The 24,941-nt window shown below is 43.8% G+C and overlaps 1 protein-coding gene across 1 annotated transcript in view; it reads left to right on the top strand.

Moving 5' to 3' along the window:
* Positions 1-24,941, top strand: part of LOC146185492 (uncharacterized) — a 193,783-nt gene that overhangs the window by 123,846 nt on the left and 44,996 nt on the right. Inside the window, exon 4 of the mRNA XM_084607840.1 lies at positions 18,757-18,891. Within this exon, the coding sequence (XP_084463966.1) occupies positions 18,757-18,891 (135 nt within the window). The remainder of the gene's footprint in view (positions 1-18,756; positions 18,892-24,941) is intronic.

Raw genomic sequence — 24,941 nt, forward strand, 5'->3', positions numbered from 1 at the left:
TCTCCGTTTTCTCTCTCCGTTTTCTTTGCTCATCTGTTCTTTTCTTTCTTTCAACTTCATTCGCTTCCTGCTTCAACATGTTAGACGAGGCCGTCTTGTACCCGGACGGTTGCCGCATTGTCCCCCTGCGGTTTAGCTTGCTTTACTTACAGGCCAAGTGATCTATATCCCAACACGGCGTGTGGGTTGGTTCTACAACGTCTTATTTCCTTTCTCTATTTTCACTTATTTTATGCCCAGACAGTCTGATGGTTCTGGCCGAGATTTAAAAAAAAAAAGGAGCAACTGTAGAGAGTGGGGCTAAAAATAGCAATATAGAATCTTCCAGAAAATTGATGGGAAAGTCAGTTTCAATTAAAATAATAAATGCATTACATTAAGCCAATGCAGGACTCTTTTTTTTTTTCTTTTTTTGCTTTTCCCCACTGATGCCCCAACCTGATCCGGACAGGATGCGGATAAAAGAGAGCACTAACGATGCGGTCCACGAGTAGGACTAAGCTGAAGAACATCAGTAACGTTCGAAGACCCCGAGATGAGGATTCCACCCGAGACCGATATAGGCCGGCGCAACAGCGTTCGAAGCTATCGTGTCCCAATAGCTCAGCCACTATGGTTACTACCGCCATATCCGGAAATGTTACCCGTTTTCTGTAACTAGTGAATTTTGTTGTGCAAAATAATTGTCTTCTAAATTATTTCGGGCTGAAGATGTCAAACGGCAGCGAGAAATTCCTAATGTATACCTGTAAACACATACCTTATTAAAGTTTTGTTTCAGAATTGCAGAGTTGAAATCTAGTGTTTCGCTAACATAGAAGACCGGTATAGGATGCCTACTCTGCTATCTCCGACAAACTGTCGGTCATGGATATTGCGACTAATGCGGCGCAATTAAATAAGTTACCCTTTTTTATTAAAGCATTGCAAGGGAGATTATTGTTTTAGCAAACCATTTTAGAAATTGGCATATTTTGCAGAATTTCCGATTGTATCTATTTCTTTTCTCGAATTCGTCGCCGATGTTTTTTATGGTGTAAGAGATGTTAAGAACCGCGGTTCTTTCTACTTAAGTTATCATCAGTATTCAGCTTAGGTAACAAAAGCAGCACGGAATAGCTGTATGCTGCCCAGAATAATGGACAGTAAAAAGCAACTAAAATTACTGTTGTCATCTCTTACGTTTGTTCTTGCTGAAACTGAAATGGGGACACGAAACTGATTTTTCTTTTTTTTTCTCTCTCGCTCTGTGGCCTCTGCGAAGCTGTAGCGTCTTATTTCCAAAATTATTTCTTTTGCTTAAATTCACGTGAGCCTTACATCGCTAGAATAGAATGTCCTTGAAATGGTCGCACACTCTGGCCGAATAAACTCATATTTCACTACAGCGCACTAATGACTGAACAGAACGCAACTTGCATTTACGCAGAAAGAAATTTCTGGAAGCCTGAAAAAAGCAGCCTTCCAAAGAAAACTTCTCTCTTATCGTGCAGTCACCACGTAAAAAACATTCAAAACTCTGACCGGGCCCATCTGTGGAAAAACAGCTTTGTTAGTTCCTTTTCTGCAGACATTGCCTTCAGTTGAAAGATCTTCTTGCCTACGATTCATCCAACAAGAAAACAGGAAGTTGAACCGATGCCAGCTTACTCATATCCCCGCTAGAGGGCAAGTAAATATGCACAGCTCAAGCGACCCAAATTGCTTGGTGCCAGATCACTACGGTCGCCTTTGATTGCATGCCGGAAGCCTAAAATAGCCACAATTCGGGCTATCATTCTCTACATTTTGTCTTCCTAGTTTCATTTATTGTAATCGTTTTTTCTCCTCTCTGGCTTCGGATCTCCGCCTATTCAGAATCATTTTCTGTCCCTGTCTTGAAGCCAGCGCTCGCGGAAAACGCTAAAAATTTCATGGCGACAGAAGCACCGACGAAATTCTCTATTTTTAGAACACGGGCCGCACTTGGGATGACCTCGAGTTTACAGGATCGATGTGCAGAATCGTTCGCGAGAAAAGCTTGCATCACTACCTCGTAACCTCACTTATGATCGGTTGCGCGAAATTAAGTTAACGTTGTCTGACCATGGAAACCAGAAGGAAGTGCCCACCATTCAATAAGTACGTTACGAATGCATTTTTTTTTCTTTAGGGAAGTGAAGCTCTTCGTTAATAAAAAAAAAAAAAAAATCATTGCTGACCTTTCTGCATTTTTTCATCTCACTATAACTATTTTCGAGATTAATGAGTGAAGTTCATTCAAAGTACGAATGCATTAATTTTTCACGGCCGTTTTTGACCCATTTTTGGTACAGTCTACGACATTTTATTCATATCGCGCTTTACGTTTATTGACATTTTCCTCATGTCTACTCTCTCTGTCTCCTTTTCTGTCAGGCTTTGAAGCATGAGGGTTATGAAACGACTTTTCTGTGGAACCTCTAGGGATATAAAAAGAACTTTATTTTGGGGTATTGTGTCGCTCGTTCCCTTATAGTAATAGCACCGGGGAGAGAGCTTATGGGGATATGTTTTATTTTCCCTGTAAAAGGGGTACTGAAGAGAGTGGTTGTTTTTCGCGATAGTGGACGGGCTGGGGGGTTTATTATCGTTTGTGATCTAGATACAACGCCTCAAATGTGAGTACGGCAAGTAAATGTCACTGGAAGTGCAGCTATTTCGCCGAACTGCTTTGATGCACAGCGTGACGTAGCGAGTTCAAATGTAATAAAATCGAGAAGGAGGGGGGAGGGGAGTAATAAAGTTGTTCTTTAAGGGTACATGCAACAAGGTAAATGGTTCCCATTTGCTGGTCCCCCTGGAGTATCCTGACTAGCGTCCATTTACTTTGGTATTACTCGCTTAATCAGTAGCCTTTTTTTTTTTTTTGCCTCTACATTATCTCATACGCACCAATTAGCGTTCAGTCGCAAGTGACCACCACCGCGTGTCACATACCATCTAACAGACATATGACATTAACCAAGCTGTACGACCGTGGTTCCATGGCTTAGAGACAAACTGTCTAACTCGATATCTAAGGGTCCTTGGAGGCTGCATTCCGACCTTACCTTCCCGTATCAAAGGGGGAGCCCGAGTTGGCAGCAACGGCCGGTTCGCCCACATCACGTGGTCTCGTTACGTCATGCAACCCGACGAACAATCAGTGTTCAGCCATGTCACCTGCCAACTACCACCTGTCAGAGACATGCCCGTGATTTCTCGCTCACTACGCCGACGCCGACCACGCCTACGGCGATTTTCTAGATAATGCGGCCTTTAACGCTATCACTTTAAGCCAACCAGTCATTAATTCGCTTCCTACCTAGAGGTACGAATCCTGCGTGATTGTATGTGACGCTGCATTCTAAAAAATGCCCGTATAGTAAACTGCTGGTTATTTAGGTGAACACCTTTCATGGCTCATGACCTTCGGACATGTCCGCAGGAAATGTTCGCAGAAAACGTACACATGAACTGGCACCTAAATAACCACTGTCCAAGGTATCGCACTTTAAACAAACAAGCCAAATGCTTCAATGAGGTATTGGAGATAGACTCTGCACAATACTACAGAGATGCTCGAGCCGAAAAGCAGTAAAAGTGCAAGTCAAACTCTCTCATCTTCCTCTTCGAAAGTCAAGTTCCCTGCTCTCTACTATAGCCGCCGATCATTGACGGTGACGTCAACAGCCAAGACGGCATTCACTGGTACATTTCTCTGAGTGACGGGTTAAGGGCGGGCGTCGACCAATGATTGTGTGAGCCACTCTCAGCGCACTTCTCTCACCCATTTTGTTGTCACGCATAAGGAGTCCCTGCTCTGAGATCGGTCTGTGTGCTGCGTCATTCCTACAGGAAGGCAAATTTGACTTGCGGAGCCTAGACGACCAAGCAGGGGAGTGAAAACCCGCTACGAGGGAACGGGAGGAAAGGGATAAGACAGAATCCATTAATTCTTACCCTTAGCCTTTTCAAAATATATTTGCGGCCTGAAGTTCCATGTGCGAAGCCTTGCAGTCACGAGGGAAAATATATTTTCGGCCGGAGGCTGTACCGTGGCAGTTCAAGGAAAAAAATCTGTCGCCACCTAGAATCGGACCGCTATCCCGCCGATCCCCAGCCGAACGCGCAAACCACTACTCCACGCCCGGCTCCTTATTTTTTCTGCTGCATGGGAAAACTTCCGAGAAAGAGAAACTAAAACAGCTCATGCTTCTAATCTCCGGGCTGCATAATGTAATCCCGCTATAACTAGTAATTTTCCACCCTAACAAATGTTAAAATCCTCGTGAGAAAACGATCGTAATTCTTGTCTAGCGTGAGGATGATAGCAATAATAAGGACGATGCAGTTAGCGATAATGATGCTGATGATATTAGCGATGATAATGATGCCAGGGTTAGGAATAATGACAGCAGTAGTCAGGGAAATGACGGTGCATTTAGTTGGTAATGATGATATAAGCTATAGTGATGATGATAGTAGGGATGACAATGACGATGCAGTTAGTAAAAACACTCCTTTAAAGTGACTTTCACCATTTGCGCTTTTAAGCATACCTAAATGCAGTCCTGTAATTTGTTTAATGTCGTATTAGTCTTGGTTGGCTGATCCATTTTTCTGCATCTTTGTGCATTGCAAGAATTATATGCATGCATGTTGCACTCCGCCTATAACATGCATTGCCCTGAGCAACGCTCGGTACTGTTAACCAAAGTCGTTACTCAAACTAGAACTAGAGGTATAATAATAGGCTTTGTATAAATCTTTTGTTCCTCTTACCCCTATCGGTCGTTACCCACACACGAGATTCTTGAGCAGCACGCACCCACAGCAGAATTTGTACTCGAAAGGGTACTTTGCCGCAGTACACTTCTGTATTAGGAAAAGGCGAACCACAGAATGCGTTTTCACCAGCGGATGGGGCTCGAACGAGTAGCTGACCAGGCTGCCGCTTTCAAGAGGTTCTAACATTTGCGCACGAACGCGACTCCTTCTCGTGGCCCTGGATAATTGAGGCTCGTCCCTCTTTTTTCCCTTATTTTCACTTCAGTGGAGATCCGGACGACTCAGCTCCGGGCTGGATAGGCCACGGCGGGGACGGAGGCGCCGCGAGGGGGGGAGGCAACCACCGCACCCCGCATATATCATTAGTCTTGTGGTCACCTATGATCCCTCTCCCCCTCCCCCCCCTCAGCTTTCCTGTCATAGTTTTTCACTGTACTCTCGTCTTTGGCCTTGGTGTTGTTGGTCCCGTCTGGCAACTCCCATTCTCACGCACAGGGCCGCGTTTTACATCGACGTGATGTTCTGGCGAGGCGCTAGAGTGATTCCCCAGTTTCGCGTTTCCTTTTGGAGGGAACAAAACGATGTTCCGTTCTAGGCGACCGGATGTGCTCGTTGGCATCTTTCAAAGCGACAGCGGAAAGAGAGTGCTAGAGTGCTACTCCCGTTCTCCCTCCCCTTAACTGCACTTTTTCCTCCAGAGAGGACCATGACATACTTTTTTTTTTATTTCTCACATCAATCTTCCAAGGAGTTTCAGTCGCGCTTCAGTTCAGAGATACAGTGAGAAAGAAAGAAAGAAAGAAAGAAAGAAAGAAAGAAAGAAAGAAAGAAAGAAAGAAAGAAAGAAAGAAAGAAAGAAAGAAAGAAAGAAAGAAAGAAAGAAAGAAAGAAAGAAAGAAAGAAAGAAAGAAAGAAAGAAAGAAAGAAAGAAAGAAAGAAAGAAAGAAAGAAAGAAAGAAAGAAAGAAAGAAAGAATCAATGAATGAATGAATGAATCCAATCAATCAATCAATCAATCAATCAATCAAAGGATAGCAGAAAGAATTACAGAAGCTCAAAATAAAGTCAATAGCATGAAAAACGAAAACACTGGCAATAAATTAACATAAACGCTTGTGTGCCTCTCCAAGGAACGCATTCTATAAAAAATTCCTATTGAAAATGGCTAAACACACGGTTTTGTATACGAAAAAAAAATGCCTCTGTTTCTAGAAAAGATTTGTCCGCACCACCTAACACCGAGATAGCAGTAACCTCCTGTCGCAAAGTAGTGGAGTGAGGAGGAGAAGCTCCTCACATCATGTCCAGCTTTAACATCTACGCGAACATTATGCACCCCACCCGTAATACGCATCATCGCGAGATCCAGTCAATAGTTACTTTTTTCGGATGTAGTTGCATACTTACCTAAATATAGCTGATTGTTCTTCTTCGGAAACCATCAAATTTATTTATTTATTGGCTGCAGCCTCACAACATGGTTGAAGGTGCTGTACGAGGCGATATTTTTTTGTTGTTGTTCACGTGCTTCTGGGACATGCGTGATTTGTGCCCCCACGGTATTGCTTTGACCAGCCGAATCACTGATTCTTGCGCTGTAAAACGATGCAGAAAGTCCTGTTTCCTTGATATGCCTGGCACTTCCTTCAATTTTACACCGTTAGGTCGGAAAAGGGCTGGCGCAGAGTCTAAAAATAATAATAAAATAAAAAGAAAGGCAGCACTCGCTTCTGCGTTGGGTGAGGCGCCAATTGCAGCGTCAAGTCATCGAATGTGACAGCCGATGCTATGACACAGATCAATGCATGCAGGTATCTAGTTTGTCCGACCTATTGCATGCCCTTGTGCAGTGTGAATGAAGCCTGCTTTACGAGACAGGTTAAAGTTAGGGCAGTACTTAGAGAGCTATATAGCACTCTATCTATGCGTCATAATGTTTCATTGATATGGGCACTGCAGCCATAGGTCTCAGTGGAAAGCCCCAGATCATCTGCTTCTCAACATGGATACTATTCACTAAGTGCATTCGAAGGAATGTTACTTTTAGTGAAAGCATACAGTAACGCTCGGAAAGGTTTACAAATGCGATAAGGATTCCTTGCTGCACCCTTCTCGCAGTTGATCTCCTGGCTAATGTCATTTTCGCTGTCGTTGCCATTTCTTCCGTTAAAGTACAAGCAAAGCTACAACTATATTTTTTTCATGCACAGGAACTGTTTCCTGCTTTATTTGTCCGCTAATGAAAGAGGCACCAGAGAGAGAGTGTTTGCTGTTACAGAAGAGCTTCACTTACGGGAAGAACTTCGGATGTCACGCCTGACAAACAAAGTCCTTCATTTCAAAGCTTGGTAATAGAAAATATACAACTACTGAAATGTGAAGAGCAAACAGTGTCTAAATGCAGCATACAAAAAAAAAGTGATCATCTTAGTGGCAAATTCCAGTTGAAGACCTTTGACTGGTGCCGCTCAACATTTGTGTAAAGGTCCAGGACTTCATATATAAGATCTACACATGGAAAAGTTCAAAATGCTCGAGCACTATATCTCTCACCTCGATGTAATAAACAGTATTGAAAAGACAGCGGTTCTCTTGGCAAACTTAGCGGGTTTTTTACACTGTTTGACGGGGAAGAGTGCATTGTGGGAAGAGGAATTTTGAGCGGTTTTTAGATTGCGTTGGCTTTTCTTTTTTCGCGTTTTTCGGTGGTGCTACTTATAACCTCACGAAAAGTCTACATTTATTAAAGTTATATTGAATTTCGGCTAAGAATGCCTCTGTGAGCACATGACGTCACTAAGATGTCAAGACGGCGAATATTGGAACTACTCCCAACGTGCCTTCATTTGATTTATGCGGAATTTTTTATGCAATCGTCTACCCTAGTGTTGCCAGGCATGCGGTTCGGCAGACTGCAGGACCTTGTCAAATACGTGCAGAAGATTAGTAAAGAGTGGCGGCAATACCCCAAGTTTCGAGACTGGATACTGGAAGTTACAAATGCAAATGAATGTTCCATGTGTACTTTAAAGAGTCGCCGACGCCCCTAAAGTAACATATTAGTGCCACAAAAACAACTTTATGTAGGGATTTTAAACGCAAACAAATACAATGACAAGAGAGGTGACACAACAAAACAAAACAAAAGGTCCCTAGGCCTGAGGTTATGCCCTACATTCACAAAATATCGCACAACCTCAAAAAGCTCACAAGCAGGCATGGTGTACGTGTATTGTTCTCGGCACCCAAAAAGTTGGGAAAGCTCTGCCCACGAATTTGCAATGCGAAAAAGCGTGAGCGCCTGAAGTGCCTTGATAAGCCGTTCGTTATATGATTCACTGGAGTGGTTTATTCCATTCCCATGTCTTGTGGAAAGCATTACATCGCCCAAACTGAACGTTGTATCAATGACCGCCTGGGGGAACACGCCCAAAAATTAAAAAAATAATGATGACAATTATAAGCATCTAGTTGCTCACGTAAGTAAATATTATGCATGTGTGGGCCGGTTTGAGGAGCCGGTGGTTCTAGGCAAAAGTAAAGACAGGACGGCACGGATTAGCCTAGAAGTCTATCATATTACGAAACTTGGCAACGAATGCATTAACGACCCCTCTTTATGTCTGTTAGAGGCTGAGATTGACGTTTCAACGCTACTTGTTGATTCTCTGGCAAAAGTCTCTTTTCGTGTGTAACACACGCCCACCCGCGCATGCGCCTTGCTTTGCTGGCTTCTTACCTTGTGAATTCTTTGTTGTTGTTTTCACTGTTATTCGCTCTGGTTTCATTCTCTCCCACCCTTCGGCCTATATATGGTGTTGCCTTCCGCCAATAAAGTCAGTTGATAGTTAGCGCTTGTGCGTGTGTGTCGCCTCTCTTGTCCTTGTATTTGCGCTTAAAATCCCTACATCAAAATGAACTGCCAACTCACCCAATAGAAGAAACAAATCACTGCCTTCGAAATGCAGTTCAATAAGCTCACTCCCGTTAGCCAGAACAATAATGAGAGAACAGCTGCATGCTGAGACAAAGTGAACAAGTCTACAGGTATGCCACCGACAAACATTTCTTCTTCATGCTAAAGGTTGGACGCATGTTCCGTTAACTAAACATTGCGAAATGTAAAGAGGATTAATAGCTGAACAGAGATGACGAATGTTATATATTGATTACTAGAAGCAGACTCCAAAGCAGAGTAAATGCTGTTCAAACTACAAACTCCTCACAAATCCAAAAATATCGGCACAGTATGAAGGTGCACGTTAGAAATAGTGCTCAAATCCCAGCTGCGATAACAGCGGACAGTCGCTTATTTGCAGAATGTTCGGAAAGCGAGATCCAGTGACAATGGTTTTTTTTTTTTTTTTTTTTGTCTTTGTGAGTGATAGTGCCTGCATTCAGCAATTTGTAGTCACGAAAAAATGTATACTTTGTATGTTTAATTTAAACATGCAGAATGCAAGCGGGATATTCCTGAGCATAAAATATTCATAGTACGAAGTTTTGCTTAAACAGAGACACGAATTGTATTATTCATAATATTGTTTATAATATATACACACCCAATGGCAGAATAAAATTATTAAACTATTTTTTCATGTTTTGGATTTAGTAGTTTTTAGCGGGTTTTTGGGGCTTCCTACTGAGGGCTTTCTTTTTTGAGTTGGCATTATTTTAGTAAATAGATTTAGACGGTTTCCTCATTCAAATTCCTAGAGACAAACAGCTCTATGTCGGGCTTTCGTTATCATTTGAGAGTGCTGAATAGGGTCACAAATAAAATCAAGTAAAAAAATGGTAGATAGTGGAACTTAAATATATCTTGTGTTCCCTGTAAATTTTCCTGCGGCTGATGCTACGTTTTAGCACTTCCTTAGTGCAAACAAAAAAGAAATTTGCAAACTATCTACAGTTGACGCGAATAGGAAATACAATCACTGTATAGTGTGTACGTTACAGTCCCTTTTCACTTGTTATGCAGGCTTGGCTTGGCAGGCTGCGTGGTACGGTTGCATCGTTTTTCTTTCAGCTTCATTAAAAGTTCTTTCTAGACTTCAGTGATAGGTGTTTATATACTGCTCTTCAACTGAAGACCTTTTTTTCTCTCCCTCTTTAAGACTTGTTTCTAGGGCGCGTGCGTGTCAGTTCATTTTTATTTATTTATTTATTTATTTATTTATTTATTTATTTATTTATTTATTTATTTATTTATTTATTTATTTTTTATTTATTTATTTATTTATTTATTTATTTATTTATTTATTTATTTATTTATTTATTTATTTATTTATTTATTATTTTGCAATACTGTGAGCCTTTCTCAGGCTCTGACAGGAGTGGGAAAAAAAGTATAAACAGCAGGCATAGTGTTCCAAGGCAGTAGGGAAAGCATACAGAGCACACCGTGAATAACACATCAAGGTTGCGGATATTTAAAAGCTACGTTAAGACTCGTGAACAACAAAGAGGGCAGTGAAACAACAACTCTACGAGAATGACATTTCTTGAAAAAAAAGATTCAACGCTGGCAGAAAAGGCATCAAGCGACACATTATTCATAAACTGGTGGGGCAGGTTGTTCCATGTTTCTATGGAACGGGGAAAAAATGAGAATTTGAACAAGTCACATTTAGCAGAAAACGGTCTTATACACATGTCATGGTTAATTCTCTTAGAGTGATGATAAGGCGGCTCTAGGTACAAATCTTTATCTATGTTAATGCAATTGTTATATAGAAGGAAAAGAAATTTCATTTTGATTTTCTTAAATCAAAAGCTGGTGCTTCCCCCCCCCCCCCCCCCCTTGGTATGCTTATTTTATTTAAACTGCTTTAGGCTTGCTTTTTCATGCAGATGTGACTCCGGTTTCTTCGTTACTGCGCCTTTATTCATCCCGCATCTCCGGTCTCAGAACAGCGGCCGGAAATAGTTCAAAATAAAAGCGGAGTGCTCCGCTCCCACTGTTTTGAACAGCTTTGCTTCGGTGCAAGCTCCACCCTTCGGGATAACTGAGCGAACCGCCGGATCAGAGGCGTCCACTCGCGGCGTGCGCACGTCGTTCCAATGGTTTCCAGCGCATCGCCCCTCGTGCAGAAGACGCGGCGGTGGCCTCGGCTTCGCAGTCTCAGCTTTGCGCCTAATCACGCGTCCTCGCAAAATGCCTCTCACCCTGACCGCGTAGCACCAGACGATGCATACCGCCGTATGAAGGCCGCCCGCACTCACTAATCCTGCGGGCACGGTGCAGGCCATCGCGGTCTTCTCCCTCTCTCCCCCTCTCTTCTTTCCCTCTCTGTTCCCTGAAGGAGCAGGCACGCAGCTCGCTCTGGCTACGGATGCGTCGTTTGCATATTTATGAGCCTTCAGTCGCTCGCTTCGAGGTGCTTCCGCGCCTGCGCCGCTCAACGTGAGCAGTTAAACGCAGCACCGCTGCTAGCTGGGCTATAACTGCGGGAGAGAACATCAGGGCCACGAGTGATATGCCGAGGATTACTTCTTTGACATGTCCCTAAGGACGAGACTAACGAGTCTAACGGACGCGACCGTCAAAACATCCCGCGTATAGCGGAAGGAAATGGCACTGCAGTCAAATAAGAAGCCCACTGGTGTAAGAGAATAAAGTGGCAGGGATGAAACCATGTGGGGGCTTTCGGTATTAGTGAGGTACCGGCAAACACAGCCACTCCGGCTAATCCTGTGTTGCGTGTCTATTAGTACGTTACCACTGTTATTAATTGTTGCGCCTTATTCGATGAGGGTAGCGCATAATCTTTTTTTTTTTTTTTTTTTTACTTTTTTCCATGCTATCCAGCCTAAAACCTATATGTATTCTAAAATGCATACCTGCAAACTCCTTACTGTCATCACGAGTGCCTAATATCGCGACGTGAACAGTATAGCTTAAAATACGTGAGCATAAGAGAAAAGAAGACCATTTCCTCTTTTCCTTAATCTATTTGTTCTGTCAAATCTTTAAATGTGATGTACTATTGTTCTTTCTAGTATAAGTACCATCTTAAAGTGTTCGGAAGACACTCCGACAGCAACGACCACTGGACCGCGGCAAATCATTAAGGAGTTTACGTCCAAATGTTAATGCACCAGACATATATCTTTGGTACATGCTTGGTGCATAGCATTGTGTGTGAAGTTTAAGGGTAGCCGCAGAGCTCTCGTACACCAGAGTGTTTTGCTTTCGGCGTGCAGATGTGGCAGGCTGGTCTGGCAGTTAAAACCAAGTATGCGCGCCCGCGGTGTTAGCTAGCATTTTTCCCGACTGTATGCATACTTCCTGGCATCAGCCAGGCAGAGGGGAAGAGGCAACTCAATAGAACAGGCTGAAAAACTGGATAAACATTTTACATGTTAACAAAAAATTGTGCAAAAAAAGTGAGAGCTAAAAAACGGGCAACGGCACTTATATCAACAACAAAGATAAAAATAAATAAATAATTATAGCTGCACTTGATGCTTTCGCGGCGTAGTATACGTGTAACAGGGCCTTGCGTCCATCATTTCGGATGGCCGCAGCACTGCGTGTTGTCCGGCGCAAGGCAAGAATTAAAAACTACGGACACTGGTGCCGTGATATCTGATGATTTTATTCTTCGCACGCATAGAGTAGAGTTGTGAACGAAATACATGACAAGCAAAGCTTTGTTGCTTTCGCTAAGCGTAGCCGATTGCATAGTACTTATTTCCGGGACTTTTCTGCAAACGTTACAAAAATAATAATAAAGAGGGAGGGTTGAAGGGGAGCGCGATGTTTTAACTGTGCCGGGCTCACATCTCGAAAAGACGAATATCTAAGCTGCCACGCTAACCGGTCGCATGGAATAAAAATAAAAGTCACGAATAGCAGATACCAACATCTATCCATTCCGTTAGTTTACAATGAATGAACGCTTTCCATTAATTCATTCTTCGCAAGCAGGCGCCCTAGTTGAGGCCCCAAAACAAACCATAAGAAGGCACATCGTAAAAGAGTACTCGCTCTTACACCACCCACGAAGAATTTTCTTTCGTCGAAGGAGGAAAGGGAGGAAAAGTATAGCTTGGCGTTGAACAATATATAACAGTGAGGGAAAAAAAAGAGAGAGAAATGAAGTTACGGGTGACTAATGAATTCACATTGAGGAAATTCGATAATGTGTTTCTTGCACTCGCTAATCTTATCTCATTCTGATTCATCAATTCTGATTCTGGTGTCAGTCACTCATTATTTAGTTACAATTCTGATTATATTCTTATGTAGCACTATTCCTAATCACATGTTTATTCATTTTCATTATGCTATAATTTTGATTTTATCACGTTTCGATCCCTTTTGCTGTTCTAACTCTATACAGCAATTCTATATATAGGTCTCATTTTTGATCACAACTGATTACAGTTTCTAGCCGTTACAACTACTTCATGTGCGCACGTACTTCTATTAAAGGTATTGGAGAAGGGGAGGGGGGGGGGGGATGTACATGTTGCTCTAATGGCTAATAATAAATGCTTTTCGCTAATTACAACTACTCATTAGCATTTCTCACTAGATCATGCCTGCCCACGTGTAGCCTTGGAACTGGTTTAACCTTAACTAAACTGGAACTGGTTTAACCTTACTACTTAACTAAAAAGGCGACTGCGTGCTATGTCTCGTGTCTCTTCTATGCATATTCATGTCTGGCATCTCTTTGTAAAGTTTCCACTAACTAGTGAAGTGCAACTACTATGCTGGTACTACTAAGTCCTTCCTTCCTCTTATACATACCTTAGGCACCCTCCAGAATCAGACTCCACGCATTCGACGACGATGCTTGGCAGTTTCCCCCTTCATTGCAGCCAAAATTATATCGCTTTACAACATTAAAACAGGAAGAGCTATGCATAATCTTGCGCGGAACCTCTCGCTCTGCATATTGCTGAGGAGGAGAGTAAGGACTGGCTAGAGAATTAGTCCCTCTTCCTCAGTGTGACTGCAGCAAGTACACTGAACACGACCATGTCCCTCGTTTCTGCGTACAAGCCCACTATTCGATAGCGCTGCACACAACTCCAGCCATCAAAGTAACAGAACGGTGTATCTCGCTTTGCGGAATCCTATTTCTCATCCGAGTGCTCAGCCCATCGCGACCAAAGCACCGCTTTTTGCGCTTCACTAGTGTATCTGCGCTTCCATAAAACGAGCAGTCTGCCACGAGGTGGCGTCGGCAGGCGCCTCATATTGGCCTGGCTCAGCGGTTCGGCCCTGTTTCTGATTACGGGCTGCAAATTAACGCGCGCGCGATGTTTGTTTCATTTACCACATGAACGGGAAATAATCTCCTCACGCCGCTCGTTCCAAAACACGGGTTCTGGAGAGCCGGCTACGATCGCTGCTGGCTGGCGCTCAGCACTCGGCCGCTTTCAGTAGAAGCGCTTCGGGGCGACCACCGGTTGTGTGTGTTTGGTGTTTGGAACAATGGTCGCTGCTACTCACTATGCGGGCGGTCAAAATAAATGCACTTCGCGTTTCAACACCTTCGGCAAAACACCTCCAATGGGTTTGCCCAATGTCTCCTTCCAGTCGAGCTCTGCTAGCAAGTTGTTTACTCATAACGGAACGTTTGAAAAGTTATTCTCTATACAGCTTCGTAGGGTGTAAAACTCTGTCAAACGATAAAGGGAATGTGCATTTATTTCTACAGAGCGTCATGAGACAGAAGGTACTAGCTTTCAGGCTAGCTGTTTAATTAATATTACCTGGTCTTCAGTAGGGTTATGTATCTACGGAACACAAGTTAATTGTGGATCTACATTGCACACAAGTTGCACAGGTGCAATTAACGCCGACAAGGTTTTCTCCATCTTCTTTGGCCTCCGTTATCTTGACGAGCAGTCACCCCGTTAAAGCGTAGTTGTAAAGAAATAAAGTAATTATTGTTCTTATACCATTTGGTTTGTTTATTTCTTCTTCGAATAAAATGCAGTTATTGCCCTGAGGCAAGAAAAAGAAGGCGACTGGGCTGGTCTCTTGTCCTCGCATAAGGGCGGCAGCAAGAGCCGTCTTGCACTACCACGACTGTGCACTAATAATGGTATAACTTAGAATAGCAATTGCACAAAATTACAACGCAAAATCAACATACACCACCAGCACTGTAGAGGAAATGAAAATATTTGCAAGAGTACGTACAAATAATTAGAATGTTGCACAAGAATTATCTACCAATACAAAAAGAGGTCTTTCCATAGCTATGGGTTTAAAAAATAACCAAACGACTATAAACGGGAAAGATTTCAAAATATTGAAAACTGTTCATCCCACAAATAAAAATATGAAGACGAACGTTTGAAACCAGTCGGGGTGAGGCTATTTTTTGCAGCGTTTATGGCTGATGGTTATTTATGTAGAGCAATGTCATTTGATAGTATAATGTTCGTGTTCGATGATTTTTCTGAATAATGGTTCTAAGTTATCCGAACCAAATTAAATTAAGCATCATATGAGTCTGTCTCTCTCCTTCCCTTTCCTAAAATAAATTAAACAAGGAACTATTGTCAGAATTATTGCTTTTAAGGTAGTTACTAGGGTTTTACACAGTTGCCATGAAGTCGAACGGTCACTGAACGGTGCTTAATAAAATCACTATCACTTTCAATCGCCTCCCATCTCTTTGCATACGTGGATATCTTTAGGTACATGTCCAATGATTCCAGGGATATGAAACTGGGCGTGTTGCCTCATAATAGCCCACATAGTAATTTTTAAATTGAACCAACCTCTGATCGGGTCTTTTAAATCCTTGAATTTCTTGTCCCCTACCAATTCCTTGAAGTGCTATATTTCGTCTTCTAAATCCAGTAAACGCCTAAATCGTCTAAAAGCTTTTCACCCGCGTGTGGTAGAAGAGTAAGCAACCGTAACCAAGAGTTCGCTTGAATTGCTTTCTCAGATTAAATATCAGTTCTTCGTACCACCTTCCCGAAGTTTAAAGAACTGCCAACAACAAACCGAGAAACATGACACTGCCCCGAAGCTCTTATCATTCTCGATAAGAGAGAGGAACGCCGCCGCTATATCAAAACTATGAGAGACCGACTTCTTCGGCGCTGTTCTTCCCGTAGCTTCTCTGTAGTTTCAGTTACTTTTTCTCCTTCTTTCTAAGAAAGCAATGTTTTCAGAAAACCGATCTTTCCGGGCTATTGCATCTCACGTTTCTTCATCCTCTCGTCCTAGGTACACACACTTAGAGTAAGAGGGTGGGCTGGCAAAAAATAAAGAAAAAAAGCGGCGGTAAGGAGGTGAGGAAAAAAAAGTTGTGAGAAATCACCGAGAGAGGTTGACAGAGCGCGAAAACTGGCGCGGACAGTCCGAACCAGATAGCGTTGGGCTCGAGGATGTGTCTTCTCTGCTTCACTTGAAACCATTTAAGGTTTGTTTGTTTTGTTTGCTTTTTTTTTTTCGTTTTCAGATCGTCTAGTTCATTGTTTTGTTCCTTTTAAATGTTTTCAGATCTGAATCCACGCCAAGTCGGGCAACGCTCGGTGCGCCGGACGACGGTCATTTTAGTTGGGAGTGACTTCAAGTCTGGACGACGGTGTATCATGTAGCCCCTTCCTTCGCCCGGTTTACTGTTCCTTTTTTTTTTTTTCTTTTCATGTGCAGAAGTTCCGTCCATTACACTTCTCGCTTTCCCGTCACTTCGGCTGCTTTTAAAAGCTTATATATCGAGCAATTCGACACTCGCCTGCAGGTCTGAGACTGAGAGAAGCAACCGTTTTTCTTTTATTTATTTTTTTCTAGACTTCCTTCCACCATTCTTAGCACGTAATCAGTATTTAGTTCCTCTCTTCACTATCATCTCGTAAACCCAGTAAGTTTGTACTCCGTTTGAGCACTGGGCTTCATTGTTACCCCCAAGAGCCTCGTGAGTGGTGTCTACAGTTCAGTAAGCATTCTAAACATTTTTATTTTTGCATCAGGATCGCTGAACCCCTCTTGGGACCACCCTCTTAGATGAAATCTCAGTAATCAACTTGCCAGCTTGTTATTGAAGCATTTATATTTTGATCTTCTGTGGGTATCGCTATCGCTATCACATCGGGTTTGTCGGGTTTAGTACTTTTTATGGCTACAGGGTGTTTTACTTTAGATTCATTACCTACCACTACCGTAGTCATGGTCTTTGTGATTTGCCGCATCCGTAAATACGACTCCTGCCCTTCTTGCGTATATATCCTGACTATACCACGCTCTTTCTACTCTCCTAACTTTGCGGTATTCGAGGTTGACGTATCGTAATATTTGCGACATTCGGATTGTTTTCATAATTTATTTAGATGATTAAGTCATCTTTTTGATCCTGCTCTCCTTGGGCTCATCACTAGCCTCTACAAGACTTTCCTTCTTACTTCGACAGTTTCAATATTTGTGCAATAAGATGCGAATTAGTTTCTCAAATTTAGGAGGGTAGATGTGTAGGCCAGTTGGTAAGACCTAAGGAAAATAAAGTCCGCAGGCACGGGGCCACCCTGTGTTGTCTCCTCCCTCCCTCATGTGCCTTCTGTGGTTTTTAATTTTCTCGAATTTATTTAGTATTCCCAGTGCTAATAGCTTCTCGGCTGATGTGCCGGCTAGGGAACACATGGTTTCCTAATGAGGGCACTGACGTGACATTCTCTTTCGCTGTTATTATAGCGACATGTATGGCACTGCCTACATACGTGTTAAAAATAAATGCTTTCATTATCAAAACCGATTCCTATTCCCTCGTTCCTTCTTTCCTATTCATGATCTCGGTCATCCGTAACACCTGACTTATGCTGTCTGTGATCTTTCTGAATAGCTTAAAATTTTTAGCAGCCTCTTAATTGTGCATACCTAGTATCTTAATATTTTTTTTTTTTGAATTTGAAATTCTCAATTTATTCACGCCCGGTTTTCACTTGAATATTGATTACGTCTTGTTGTGTACGTTTTCCTTCCCTGATCAGCATTAATTCGAAATTGTGTGGCGAGCATTGAGGCCCTCACGCTTCCGCGTACCGCTGCACCTTGTCAGCTGCTTGCCGTACCCTCTTCTAGACACCTTCGTATGACCGAGCAGTTATCCTTATTGGGATATCGTTGGCGCACAGAGCGTGTTCAACCGACATGAAAGCGATGTAAATACCCTCGAATCTTAAGTTTTCATATTAAGTTCAGGGAATGTCTTCATTGTTTCTATGTAGGCCAAAAGTTCATTAATTTGCTTGCAACACTGTTTCGCTGTGTACGGTCGGTATCATTCCATAGACAACAATACTTTTCTCACATTTCTCATATTTGGGTTATTTTTTTTTCTCGCTCATGTATATATCATTTCCTCACTTGTTGCGTAAGGATGTTTTTTGTATTTTTTTTTATAAAAGCCTGCTGATCCAGTAAGCAATGCGTGAGTAGCAGGACCTTTGTTCAGGCACAGAATATATGAAATTTGCCCTATTATCAAAGGTTGAGGCCCATCTAAAAAGAAACATCCGAACCCAATAAACAGATGCGTAAAGTTAGGGAGAAAAATTTAAATTAAAAGAAAAAAAATTACTGCTGCTAATAGAATCGGATACAATTTTGGATGACTAGCGTTACAGCATCATTGAAGAGGTGCACGCACACCTTGTCACCTTTATCGGGCACGTGAAAAATTTCTGAAGCAGCCCTAATATTTCAAGCATTGCAATGCAATTCTTGCATTGTTCATTTCTGTTTCAATCTCGCTCTCTCGCTACTGCGCTAACTCGAGTACCTGTTTGCCAAAGCCAAACCCTTCAGTCGTCTCCTTCTTGCTTAGAATAGCCTAAAGGTCAGAAACGATGACCGAGCAGAGTTTAAAGCATACTTTGCATATGTCGCTAAAATGGATAACGTTTTTTTCTCACAGAAGCGCTTCGGTGTCACAGAGATCCTAGTTGCTACCAGAACTAATCCCTCGCCTTTTGGTGTCTTGTGTGCAGCTTCGCCGCTGGGTGGGTCCTGCGACCACGACGAGACGTGTGCCTATTCGGTGGCACATTCTTCCTGTCAGAAGAACGAGTGCCGCTGCCTCGACGGACACGAGCCGGACGCACAAGCGACCAAATGCACGCCCAGTGAGTGCAGCAAGAGCATTCTCTAAACTATCCGCGTTCCGGTGGGCGACACCTTAGGTGCCTGTTTGTAAAAGTTCGGCCGTTAGACAAATTCAGGCTGCGGCGAACGCCTTGCAAGTATGCCAAAGAAATAATCAAACGCTGCCGTGACGAACCCCAATATGTATTAACCATGCGTGGCTCTGTGTCGCTAACGTCTAAATTCAATTCAATAATCTACCGCTGATGTCAGTCCTCAAATGGGATTAAGATATAGGTCACAAAGCAATGTCACTATTTTTAGGTGCATGAAGTGTTTGAATTAGTGATACTGTGGTTTTGAATGTGGCTGTTAGGATGTAGGTTTTATCCCCGCATAAATTACGTAGGGAATTACCTAGCTCTTCGAAGTTGTTAATAAGATGCTGCCAGCAAACACAGCGCACTCGCTTGGGGGGCGTGAGTCGTCATCTGCTTTACCTCCCGTATACCTCTCTTTACCTAACGTATACCTCTCTAATTAACCCGATCCTGTGCCGGCTGCATCCACTTGACCACCGCAAACGTCCTAACCTCATCCACACACCTAATTTTCTACCATCCCCTACTTCGCTTGCCTTCGCTTGGAATCCATTCTGTAACCCTTGTTGACCATCAGTTATTATTTCTTCGCATTAGATATCCTATCCATACCCATTTCTTCTTATTGCCCTCGACTAAAGGGTAGGTAATTCACGTTTGTTCCCTGACTCAGTATGCTCGCTTCCAGTCCGCTAACGTTACACTTAACATTTTTCCTTCCATTGCTCTCTGCGCTGTCGTCAGTTTAAGTCGAGCCTTTTTTTGTTAGCCTCCACATATCTGTCCCATAGGTTAGCAGTGCCAAGATACAGTTGTTATATATTTTTAATCTGAGGGACCCAGGTAAGCTACTAGTGGTCATCTGCAAGTACTTGTTAAATGCGCTGCCCCGCAGTCTTATTTTTGTAATTTCATACTCGTGTTTTGGATCTACGGCTACTACCATAACTAACTAGATGCATTTTCTTACCACTTCGCTACCTATCGGTGAGTGATGTCTCGTTCCGTGGCTTTTGAACAGTATTTTAGTTTTCTGCATATTAATTTTATATCCACTGCTCTGCTCTGCATGTCTAGGTCAACGATCATATTTTGCTTTTTACTTTGTGCCAAGCTTCATGAACACGGTAGAAAAAATATCCGTTGCACTTTGCAAACAAAATGATTTACTCTGCAACGAAGGCAGCGCATTTGCACACATCGCCTTGAGGATCCCGTAGGTAGCGGCAGCAGCGTATACATGCGGACCTGGTATGTTGACTATGCGTTACTGCATAGTTCAACAAATTTTTACATATTTAAGAATAATTCTAGCTCGCACTGCAATTCTGCAAAATATTTAGTTCTTAGCACGCAGCCCCGCACACAGCTAGTTTAATTCTCAGGTACACATGCTTGTCCATATTTCAGTAACGCACCATTCATAATTTCAGCCGTGGAAGCATGCTGGGCACGCTTCCCAGATAAGCGCATGTGTCGGCTTGAAATAAAAAAAAAAAGGAAAGAAAAGAAAAACGCTTGCCCTTAATCTGTATGTGTACTTGCCGCAGACATTGCAGGTTATATTAAGAGGGCATATAACAGCGGGACCGGGAGCCCGCTGCAAACTTTCGATGTTCCAGCAACGACGCATCGAGCAACGAACTCGTGAGCGCGTCATCCTTTCTCCACCGCCTGAATTATGCACCGAGGGCTCGCGGACCGGTCTACGCTGAACGCGAGCGAGGACGCCGTGTCCGCTGCCGTGGCCTACCACAGCTGCTATTCGTCTACTTTTTGTTGCTGCTGCCCTTTCACCGCTTGCCGTGGTGTGGTTGCCCCGTTGTTGTCCTTGTGACAGTCCGGCCCGTAGGTGTACAGGCAGCTGCGGGGGCGCCATTAGCGGGGCGCGAAAGGACGCCCCGTTCCTCTGGTGGCGAGGATGAGTAATGCGTCCCCGACAAACGAGCTCGCGGCCGCTGCTGCATCGGTCCGGGCTCTACCGGCATTAATGCATGGATGTGGTTCGCGCTATGCGAGAGCTAGCTTGTACAGGGACACTCGCCCTGCAGGCGAGGGTCACATAGTACGTGGCCGATGGCCCACGCAACGCGCATAGAGCGCTGGGTGTATTCGCACGTGCACATGTCTTTCCTTCGTACATGTCTCGATCTTCGCGTGATTCGCTTGAATGGGAACGGACGACGGCGACCGTGACTGGGACGCCAGGCTAATCGGCGTTAATAACGGCCAGTTCGCCTTTAGACCATTGTCTTTTCTCGTCCGTGCTGCTGCTCGCTGCAAATTGCGCGTTCTCGGAAGCAATTTGCATACAGCAACGCTCCCAGCCATAGCGGGTCAGCGCTGGGAAGAGTATCCTTGGTGAGATGCGTGTCAGGGTGCCAGCACCCTTGAGCCGAGATATGCGGCGTTGCTCACAGATAGCAGAGGTACTCCGTTGAAATGAGCGTTTACTGAGAATAGCTCACTTACGGCGCGTCCTTTTAACTAGCAGCAGAAAAGCCTTTTTCCGCTCATTGTTACTCTAATGACACTTGGGCGTGCAGGGTCGTGTCCACTGCATGCGTATTACAGCGTGTATAGTTGCGTCTCTTACAACACTGTTTCGCTGTGTACGGTAGGTATCATTCCATAGACAAGGCCTTTTCTTTAGAACAGAGTAGTAAAACTTCGTTCACAAAAATCGCGTTCATGCTATCGATAGCAGATAGCCTGATGAAGCAGTCTGCTAATCCTTGTTTTCTAGTGCATTAACGCTCAGGAAACAGGTCGCTGGACTTGAACCAGTCTTGCAGCCTTCGGGCTCACAGAGTAACTGCTTTTGCCTATAGCTGCTTCATTCCACATAGTGATAAATGAGCAGTGGTATTTGCAGACCTCGACCTCACTGAACTCGCCTTCGTCCTATAAACTTCATTCCCCCCATCCTACCATATTTCAACTTCCAGCGCCCAATAAAGACCGTCTCCAACTATTAGTCTAAATTGTAGTAAGGAGCACAGCAAACGAAATGGGGACACAGGAGAAGACGCATGGTCACTGACCAGCCGGCACCATCTTATCGATCAATGTCTGTGCAAAAATGTTGGTTTTAGCCACTAACCTCGAATCGTTTGCTTACATTTTACATATAGTTGCGCACTGTGCTCATTGCTTGTGCAGCAAGGCTCGGTCATCAGCATAAACAGGCAATTACCTTTACCGCACCAAATGAGTAACGTGCTATCTACAGCACTCTCATAGCATTCGAACATTTTTGTTTCTTCAAATACGCGTTCAAAATTAATTCGCGGTCTGCTTCACCGACTAGATGCGAGTGAACGCTGGCAGGAAATATATAGTTGGACACTGTTGCATGCTTGATTACGCTGCAAGAGTCTGGAACGAGCTGTATGAATGTAGCTTGTAAATAGCTCCTAGATAGCGGAGACGATGAATGAATATTGTGAAAGTGCGTTCTGTCACTACGGGTTAAATGCATATAATTAATATGAACTGCGCGTGTACGCATTCTAGCCACATCGCCATAAATACGTGAGCTCCTAGAGCAGGACCAAGAACACCGCTTTATTATAAGACGGGAAAGTACTTGGATCAAACAGTGAGCATGGGTAAAGACGACGAGACAACCTAGTCATTCGGTTGACTTTGTACGACGCTAATATAAAAGCATGGTGGGCTGTCAGCATGTACTTCAATGCGTAATCCTTGCTTTAAGTCTCAGTGTAGACTTTAAACAAATGTATTATTTCATCCTGTGCACGTTGTCAAGTTAGTGCTAAGGCGGCCGCCGAAGCAGTTTTCATTGGTGGTGCACGGCAATCTCTGATTACTCGTTTCGAAAGACATTCGAGTACTCTTGACCGCTTACAGCATAAAATGCACATTGTCACCGTTATCGCTGTCAGCATGACTGAAACAAGATCGACACGTGTGTTGGTGGGCTACCCGGTGCATTCTCTTCAAGGATAATTCAACCAAAACTGAGCCTGGAGTAGCAAAATTAAACGGACGACAAGACATCAGGTCACTTCATGTAATGTTAGCTGTTTTTTTTTTTTTTTGCCCCGTTGACCTTGCAAATGAAGATTTGCGATTTCCCAAGTCGGGATACTTTCGATTATTAAAATAACTCGTTAGCAAATTCACCTGGGATGGGAACAGTTCACAAGAAAAACAAAAGAAACAGCCTCGTATAAGTCCCGCCTGGAACTCCGTCATTTCGGGAGGCTGCCCTGAAGGCCCGTCTTATTTCTTGCAACCCCAAAACACGGGCTCCCGTTGGCCGCCATACATCAAGTGGCCTTTCGAAGCCGTCGCAGTCGCCTTGCCTACGCGTCGTCGGGATATCGCTCCCTAGCCTGTTAGACTCGCACCTTTCTCCGCAACCTCTCCGTCCTTCATTCCCTCCACGTCACCTCCAATAGCGCTACGAGTGTTCGCCTCATAAAACCTCTCTGTTGAGCGCCGCGGGCGCCTCAGGTCAGCCGTCGTGTGCATCCATGCCCCCAGCCAACCCAAACTTTTCTTTTTCCCTCCCTTCAGGGTCTCAGCCGAGGTTTCTCCTTGACGCTCCCGTGATTGATAGCGAATTGCTAGGCCCTGTTTGTGTGGCAATCGAGCTGTGGGGTAGAGCTTTCCAACGTCGCAAAACGGTCTTGTTGTTTTCCGGGAGGTTCCCCCCCCCCCCCCCCCTCCCTCTGGCCCAATCAATCTGCCGGCCCGGATATTCAGTCTGGTTTGTCTCTAACGGCGATATCGGGACGCAGTTTTATGCTGCTTTTTTATCCTTTACTCTACTTTGCGCAGCGCTAACGCTAGCTGCATAATGCGCTGTTTTGCGACTCGCAAAGAGGCAAATGCGCTCGCACGGCCGGGTACGTGCTTTCCTGGTCCGTCCGCCTGTAGCCGCGCTGAATTTGGATCGAGGAGAAAGTGCAAGGAGGCGAGTCTTCGATTCGATCGCTCGCTGTGATCGGTCATCGTTTGCCGTTAAGTGAGACAGATTCGAGATTAGAGTGAATTCTCGTGTTTTCGCGTGCTGTGGAGAAAGCGCTTCACGCGGCCTTCTTCACTGCATTTTGCAGCGCTGTGTCGATCGTCTGGACCTGCTGGTTCTTTGTGTTTCTTTTCGTTTGTTTCGTTTATACGGTCTGATACCACACTCATATCACGTCTAACACGCGGATGTACGAGGTCATCACCCATGGGATCAGACTCGATCGCCCGCCAGTGCCAGCGAGGGTTACCATTGCCGTCTCGTTCGGCGTCAAGTGCGCAAAATCGGATTTGTCACGCCACGCTCTATGGCAAGCTTTTTTTTTTTTTTTAAATAGAGCCTAGCAGTAACATTGCTAAGGCAAGGAGCCCAAGCTTAGGTTCCTCTATTCGCGCGTCCCACAGATTTCGTGGGTACATGGTCCCTACAACTATAGAAAAAAAAAAAGAGGGGAGGGAGGTGGAGCACACCATTTGTATCTCGGCTCGAATATACACCATACTTAATTTTATGTGCATTTTATTGACGCATGCACAGACAAAAAGCAGGAATAAATAATAAAACCAACTTATTGCGTAAAACTCGATATTTTATAGCCGTTCCTTTTAACTGAATAGCACCAGCTTGTTAAAGATCCCTCAGTTTCGGAAGTACTAGCAACTTCATTACTGCCAAACAACGCCCACTCGCTAAGCGCATTAGGTGAAAAGATCCAGCGCGGCATAAATAATCATCATGTTTTTTTTTTTTTTTTATAGAATTTTGTAATACGGGTTTCTGCACTAAATGTACATGAAAATCGACACAAAACACTAAAGAAAAATCATGTGTCCGTATGCCCCAAAGGCGAGGCGCAAGAACGCGAATACTTCGAAATGGCGGTGAGGGGAGCATCCCTGTCTCGACCAGCGACTCAACCTTGTCTTACCTTATTTTATCTATTGGCGCACGGTCACCCGCTAACTATGACACCCCTAAGGTCGTTTTCTTT

Source organism: Amblyomma maculatum, chromosome 6 (genome assembly GCF_055883805.1).
Source record: "Amblyomma maculatum isolate TAMU_Amacu chromosome 6, ASM5588380v1, whole genome shotgun sequence".
NCBI classification, from domain to species: domain Eukaryota; kingdom Metazoa; phylum Arthropoda; class Arachnida; order Ixodida; family Ixodidae; genus Amblyomma; species Amblyomma maculatum.